Raw genomic sequence first — 8267 nt, 5'->3', positions numbered from 1 at the left:
TTTCATCAAATTTAAGATGCTTCTTTTTCAGAATGTGACATATCTGATGTTGGGATACATGTACTTATCACCTGGCAGCATTTTTCTTCAGGGGCAGGATCTTGCTATGTTGCTCAGGCTGGTCTCAAACTTTTGGCCTCAAGCAATCCTCCCCCTTCAGCCTCCCAGACATAAGCAACGGTGCTCAGCATTTTTAAAAAATTAAAGGTATAGGATATGCCTTAGATTTGATGAAATACAGCTGTTTGAATATATTGATGTGAGGCTTAAAAAATTCATTTCACATACCAGAGATAAATTCTGAAGAGCTTACTTATGAAAACCTAGCAGTTAAGTTGCTTCCCTACCTCGCGCAGCTTAAGTACCGCTGCCTTCTTGACATCATCCCAGAACTACATTTTATCTCTGAGCATCCATAGCACTTTGGTTGTACTTATCTCAGGGAACATAAGACATGCAACACCATATTTCTATGTTTCTCTCTTTCCTAGTAGAGTATAAGTCCTTTGAAAGAATTCTAACTTTTGTGTCCTGTGCTGCAACCAGCATGGCAGAACATGCGAATTCCTACTATCTACCAGGCATTGCATGGGTATAGAAACTATACAAAAGTTATTCAGCCATACACACAAGGAATCTTGGCCGTGAGAAAATATTAATTACATAAATTGTGTAAGTACCGTATCTATAAATATCAACTATCACTTGCTAGTTTTTCATAAGTAAGCTCCTAAGAATTTATCTCCAGTATTTGAAATCAGTTTTTTAAAACCGTGGATCAGATCTTAAACATACTCATATTAAATCAAAACTAAGACATACTATGTACATTGATTGATTGATTGAGACAGAGTTTTGCTCTTGATGCCCAGGCTGGAGTGCAATGGCACGATCTCAGCTCACTGCAACCTCCACCTCACGAGTTCAAGTGATTCTCCAGCCTCGGCCTCCCAGGTGTCTGGGATTACAAGCATGCGCCACCACACCTGGCTAATTTTGAACTTTTTGTTGTTAGTAGAGACAGGGTTTCACTACATTGGTCAGGCTGATATTGAATTCCTGGCCGCAGGTGATCTACCCACCTTAGCCTCCCAAAGTGCTGAGATTATTTAGGTGAGAGCCACCACACCTGGCCATATCATATATTTTAATTTAAGAAAAGGCTGAGCACAGTCCCTCATGTCTGTTTGGCTGAGGTGGGAGGATTGCTTGAGGCCAGGAGTTTGAGATCAGTCTACGCAACATAGCGAGACTCTGTCTCTAGAAAAGAGGATCTAAGTTCTACCCCAGAGGACTGAGAAAGGGGACGTGACACTGGAATTGGACTTGTAGGATGGGTAGGAAATTAGAATGTAGGGCGGGATAAGATGGAAGTGCATTTTGAGAGGACACACTAGCACAGGCAGGAAAAGAGGCAATAAACAACAAAGCATGTTCAAGAAACAAATGATAGGTCATAAAGACGATATAATACACATTAGCAGTAGGATGGGTATGGATAGGGAAAATAGATTAAAGGTAAGCTGGAATTGGATATGAAGGGCCTTGTATATCAAACTAGGGAGTTCTGATTTGATTCTGCAGGCAGCGATGAGCCACTAAAGATTTCAGAAAGACAACTATCCATTATAGGTGTCAGAAAGACAACTATGTCATAACAGACAAATGGGTTAGAAGTACAGGGTAGCAGACACGACGTTAGCTTAAACTCAACACCTCTTCCCAATCCCTTAACCTTGTCTTCCTCACCACAGGGGAAAAGAAGCATGATTTCCCTATTCCCTATCTTCCTGGAGCTAAGCGTATGGCTATATGACAAGCACTGGTTCAAACATACACGGAAGTCTTCTGAGGAGATTCTAAGAAAGCATTTACTTTGCTGATAAAAGGGAGTCAGAAGCATCCTGCGCATATTTTTATCTGCTATTTCTTACTTTGAATGTGTATCTGCTCCCTGAAGGTACAGCAGGCATCGTATGACCATGAGGTGACAAACCAACATACTGTACAGATGGGGTGGAAAATGAAAAAGTCTAGGTCCTTGATAGACCAATGAGCCAGTATCCTAACCCTATACTGCCAAATTCCAGGCTATAGATAGGCGCTTTTTTTTTTTTTTTTTTTTTTTTTTTTTTTTGCTTAAGCTAATATTAAATATTTGTTTAACTACTTTACTGTTACCTGCAAGCAGGACATATTCTGAAGTGAGAGAGAGCAAGATTGACAGTAAGCAAATAAGCCCAAAGGCTATTATAGAAACCCAGAGAAGTGATGATTATGACTTGAGGGAGAGTAATGATACAATTGGAGAAGGTAGAACCGATTTGAAGGAGCAGGAGGTAGAGACAATGTTGTTTTAGGCATACTGACATTGGCATATCTATGGGATGTTAGGTAAATACAGTAAGTAGAAATAAAGGTCTACAGCACTAGAGGGATATGGGGGCTGAAAATATGTATAATAATAAAAGAAATGGGGACTGAAGCCAGTGAAGTATGTTAAATAAAAATGAGAGCGCATATAGAATGAGAAAATAGGACTAGGGATGAAACTTGAGCAGCCTCAGCATTTAAGGGAGTCAGAGCAAGAGAAGAAAAATGAAGAATAACAAAAGCAGGAAAAATAGAAAGCAAAGGAATAACTGAGTTTCAAGGAGAGAGTGGTAAAGAATCAGTAATGACATAAGGATTCAAGGGGCTGGGTGCAGTGGCTCACACCTGTAATCCCAGCACTGTGGGAGGCTGAGTTGGGAGGATTGCTTGAGCTCAGAAGTTCTAGACCAGCCTGGACAACATGGCAAAACGCTGTCTCTAACAAAATAATTAAAAAAAAAAAGTAAGCATGGTGGTGGATGCCTATAGTCCCAGCTACTCAGGAGGCTGAGATGAGAGGATTGTTTGAGCCTGGGACATGAAGGTTGCAGTGAGCTGTGTTTGTGCCACTGCACTCCAGCCTGGGCAACAGAGCAAGACCCCATCTCAAAAAAAAAAAAAAAAAAAAAAAATTAAGTAGGTGTAGAGGCCAGAATGCCACAACTTACTAAGAGAGGACTTGAAAGTAGGGAAAAAAGAAACAATATTTACTTTTGTCAAAAAGTAATAATTACTTTTTAAAGAAGTATAGCACATAGGAAGGAGAGAGAAAAAAGGGTTCAACGGAAGAGGCCAAGTTAAGGAAAGGTTTTTGTCTTGTTTTGTTATTGTTGGTTTAAGATAGAGAAGTCCTAAAGCTATTTAGAGGTAGAGGAAAACAAATTAGCAAAAAGAGAAACCAAAGCCTGGAGACTAAACAGGGTGGATGACGGTCTTAGACGGGAGGGAATGAGATCAAGAACACAAACATTGTAAGCATTAGTGTTAGAAAGGGAATGCATGGCTGAAAAGAGGTAAGTCTTGACGGTAGATGGGAAGAAGCTGGGAATGGTCATGTCTAATAATTTACTTTTTCATCTGTAAAACAGGAGGCACAGTCATTTTGGCAGTTATAAGAGGCTTGAGGAGAATAAAAGGTTTGTAACACCTCTTCCAGAGAACACAATAGTGAACCACTTAGGAACCATTTAGGAAGGACTGCTAGGCAGTATTAGAAAGCCTGCGTAGCATATGGCCCTCTCAAATAGTTAGAGATGTTTTTAGACATTTAAGAGGAATTAACATTAACAAAACCAAGAGACAAAGCCAAGTTCACGTCCCATAAAACACGAATATTTTATTCCAGCTCCAGGAAATGAAAAAAAAAAAAAAAAGAGGGAAACACATATTTCCACACACCATTCTAATTTAACTGACATAAATTCAGGAAAACTAGAGCAGAAATATATGTTTATACATATCAATATGTATGTCTTTATACATACACAGATGCATTTTCAGATTTTAGTCTCACTGGAGTTCATGTCTTCATTTGTTGTTGTTTTTTAATAAATGCCCCTAAAGGTCATCAAATGCAAGCTAACACTTATATCTATGCCTTTTCATCAATCATTTAATATTGTCTGCATTGCATTCACAGTTTGTGTGTTAACCACTTATGTAATTTATCAAATTGCACATTTGGAGATGTAAGGGAAAAACTTGTTTTAGGTAACACTCTATGTATCAGTTACCCATGACATGATTTTTTTCATCATTATTTGCAACTTCACACATCTTGTAGTTGTCTACGTAGTCTCTCTATGCAGTCTACTTCAGCTTCTAGTGCTGTACATATCTATATCTTCTGGGTAGGACTGCCCGTGATCCATGAGCTTGGGGTCAGGCATAAACTGTGTAGCACCTGATAAAGTATTAAAATGAAAAAAAAATTAGTCACTTAAGAAATTTATTTTTGATACTGGGAAGACAACAGTGAACAAACCAGACAAAAATATCTGGCGACATAGACCTAACATTTCAGTTAGGTGAGACAAACTAATTAAATATATATCAGATGGTGGCTAAGTGCTATGTGAAAAAATGAAACAAGAAGGGCTATATGGAGTGCTTAGGTGATTTGTAATTTTAAATAGGGCAGCCAGGGAAAGCCTCCTGGAAAGGTGATATATGAGCCAAGAACTGAAGGTGAGGGTGTGCACCCTATAGATACCGGCAGTCAATGCCTTCCAGGATGAGCAGACAGCAAGTGTAACGGACCTGAGCCATGTCTGAGGAACCAAAATGGTTGGAACACAGTAAACGAGATGTGGTGTACGTAGGGGTGGCGGCGAGGCAGTGAGAGAGAGTGACAGGAGATGTGATCGGACAATGGAAAGCTAGGTCACATTGGGCTATGGCAAAGATTTTGGCTTTAAGTAAGATGAGAAGCTACTGGACAATTTTGAGCAGAGGAGTGAATGACGCTGTGCTTTTGAAAAGATCACTCTTGGCTGTGGAAAAGAAAACCTGTAAGAAAACAAGGGATAGAAGCAGGGAGACCAGTTAGAAAGCAGTAACAGTACTCCAGAAGAGATGCTGAGGGCTTTAATTAGGAAAGTAGCAATGGAAACGGTGAAAAGGTACCAGATTCTGGATAACGTTGAAGGTAGAATGGGAAGGATTTCCTAAATGAGTTGACTATGTCTTGTGAGGGAGACTCTTCAACTTGAGAAAATGGAAGAATGGAGGTCACATTTACTGAGACAGGGGAAAATGTGGGAGAAGCAGGTTTAGGGAAAAACAAATGAATCGTTAAGTTTTGGACGTGTTCAATGTGAATTGCCTATTAAACATCTGAGTACAAATGAGTCTTCTGGGTTAAGATTAGGAGACATGAAGAAGGGTAGGAGAATGTAGGAAAGAAGACTAAGGAGGAAAGCCAGTGAATGAGGTAGAGAACCAAGAGCAAGAGATATCCCACAGGCCAAGTGAAGAGATTGTTTGAAGAAGGAAGGAACTGAACCTGTGCCAAAGGTTACTGATGGATTGCATAAGATGGAGATTGAGAATCCACTCCTGGATTTAGCAATGTGTGCATCACTGGTGACCTTGACAAGCTTCCTGCGTCCCAGGCAAGTAGCTAAGTTATTGTCATGTGCTATCCTGTAATCTCACCATGAAGTAGATACTATTTTTATATTGTCCTTATTTTACAGATAAGAAAATTTTAATTTGAAGAGGTTAAGTAACTTGACCAAAGTCATTCAACTGATAAGTGGTGGAGCCAGGAATGAATCCACATTTGTCTGACCCCAACACAACAACCCAGGCTTTTCTTTAAAATTATGTTTATAGCAGTAAAAATCTCATACAATTACTTTTAGTATTAAACGTGATAATGCACACAAAGTGCGGCATATAACACCTTGTGCATGGTAAGTAGGCAAGACACAACTATTTCATATTTATTTTGTGACATAATACTAAAAACATTTTTTCAGAAATTTGTTTTTATTTTAAATATGTTCAAAATCTGATTCATCTTAAAATTAATTTTATCACATTTGGAACCATACCTTTTCTGCATAAAGGAAGTTAATTTCCAGTTTTATAATGAAAACAAAGGAGAGAAATTAGAATACAATGATATATCTTATACCTATCTTTTCAGAAACAGTTTATAGCGTGACATACCTATGCGCAACTTCATCACAAATATATTAACAGAACAACCAGATTCAAAGTAATTAGTATTTATGATGGTACAGGTAATGAAGCTCTCCACAGAATAAATTCTTAACTTCGTGTCCCTTTGGGGGTATGTTAGAGAACTCATGTGATCTATTAACTCGGATGAGGAAAATTTGTCATTATTTTCACTTACCTTTGACTTAAATGGACATTTTCTTCAATAATGAATACAGGCAACAAAACACAATAGTATCAGCAGGACCTTAGATTTCTTTTTCACCAACAGAAATCACAGATATCTTATTACATTATAGTTGCAGATTATCTGAAAATATTCACACTCGCCACTAATTAAAAATTAAAAGTTATCAGACCTATTGTTAAATATTGTTGTTTAATACACTTAAAGAGATTCATACATTACTATGTGTTTATTGTCTGCATTTGAAAACATTCTGGGAAGAGGTTGTAGCACACAAAAAGGTTAGGAACACACTGGTGGTTCTGCTGATCTCTACTGCCATCGGGTGGGAAGCATTGCTCGGTGCAAGTGAAAAGTGTGCAACAAGTTTTATCAAGCAGAAAACATACAGTAGGCATGTGACAAATAATTATTTTATGTAAGACTCAATGTGTCCAATTTGCTTAACAATGTCCATCAACTAAGTTCTCTAGCACTTCTAAATACGTCCTTAATCTATACTCTTATTCTAAATTTGGTGAAAGGTTCAGTTTATCCCAATTTCCTGAATTAGAAAGGTCCTTTTGCCTTTACGTCACCCCTCAAAATTTCTTAAAAGGCTTCAAGGTTTTAATGTACTAACACCTTAAAACAGAGATTATTGGCTAGAGTCTAATGGATCAGACTCTCCTGTGGAACTCTTCCTAAAATCTACCTGCTTGGAGGCCTCACCTCTGGAGATTCAGATTTATAATTCTTGAGTAGAGTCTGAACCTATGAATTTTGGAGGAAAAAAAAAGAAAAAAAATCCTCAAGTAATTGTGATATGGATCCCTCTGGTTTAGAACCACTTAGCCTGTCATTTGATTTCTATCTTTTTAAAAAGCTTCATCTCATGCCCTTATTAAGCAATTAAGAATTATATCTTTCTTAGAAATTTCTTCAATCTCTTGAGTGGATTAAGGACTCTCTTACCCTCTCAGAGAATGAACTGTCATAAAACTCTTCTTGAATCTGAATGCCCTCATCATCATGATGCATTCCTTTGCACTTATATATGTTTCCTTTCTCAACGAATGTGTTCTGCTTAAAGCTTTTTAGCAGAATTTTCAAAAAGCTGGTGTTATAACAAATAGGAAAGAAATATCTTTAAAGTTACGAGACAACAATGAATTATAGTCTCAAATAGCCCTTATGTGGTATCTGATAGCATCACATAACTAATAATTTAGTTCACATGTTATCTCATTGATATTTTAAGCAAGTTAGGTGCAAAAAAACGACACAGAAAACTAATAAATGGCTGAGTGAAGTAAGGATTGTTACAAATTCTATTTTCATTTCTCGCGTATAAAATCAGGATGACATTCAGCATTCAGCTTCTCAGCAACTCAAACACTTAAAGACACTAGTCACTATAAAGTACTTTATCAACCTTTTCCATTCCTTTTTTCTCTCTGTGCTTCAGTTTGGCTAGTTTTAATTGACTTGTCTTTCAATTCATTAATTCTGTGCTTTCTGGTATATAGTCTGCTGTTAAACCCACCCAATGAGTTCTTGATTTCGGGTACTGTATTTTTCACTTCTAGAATAGCCACTAGATTTATTTTTTAACAGATTCTAAGTCCCTGTGACATTCTCCATCTTTTCATCTATTTTGTCCATCATTTTTTCCTATTTAACATATTAATTATAATTATTGTAAGTCCTTTTCAGTTAACTTAAATATTAATAATATTAATATTGTTAAAGTCCTTCTCAGTTAATGTCAATATTAAGTCATCTGTGGGTCTGCTGTTATTGTTGTATTTATTTATTTTTTCTTCTGACTATCAATCACATCTTCCTGCCTTTTTGCGTAACTACTATTTTGTTTGTTTGTATGGTGGACATCGTGTATGAAAGAAAGGTAGACGCTCCAGAAGGGTGGAAGCTCTTTAGAAAGGGTGAAACACTTATCATCTCAATCTAGTCCAGCATTGAGCTAGGTCTGGGCTGTGTTGTAGTTTTAGTAAGAGTCAGTTAACCTCTGGTTCCTCCC

The 8267-nt window shown here is 37.5% G+C and overlaps 1 protein-coding gene across 3 annotated transcripts in view; it reads right to left on the bottom strand.

The window, feature by feature from the left end:
• Positions 1-3683: 3683 nt before the first annotated feature.
• Positions 3684-8267, bottom strand: part of APOOL (apolipoprotein O like) — a 72174-nt gene continuing 67590 nt past the window's right edge. For all 3 annotated transcript variants that reach the window (XM_039475498.2, XM_074392164.1, XM_074392165.1), the window contains one exon: positions 3684-4276. In XM_039475498.2, the coding sequence (XP_039331432.2) occupies positions 4188-4276 (89 nt within the window). In that variant the 3' untranslated portion in view covers positions 3684-4187. The remainder of the gene's footprint in view (positions 4277-8267) is intronic.

This window comes from Saimiri boliviensis, chromosome X, assembly GCF_048565385.1.
Source record: "Saimiri boliviensis isolate mSaiBol1 chromosome X, mSaiBol1.pri, whole genome shotgun sequence".
Classification (NCBI taxonomy): domain Eukaryota; kingdom Metazoa; phylum Chordata; class Mammalia; order Primates; family Cebidae; genus Saimiri; species Saimiri boliviensis.
This window is presented reverse-complemented; position numbering and strand designations above follow the sequence as displayed.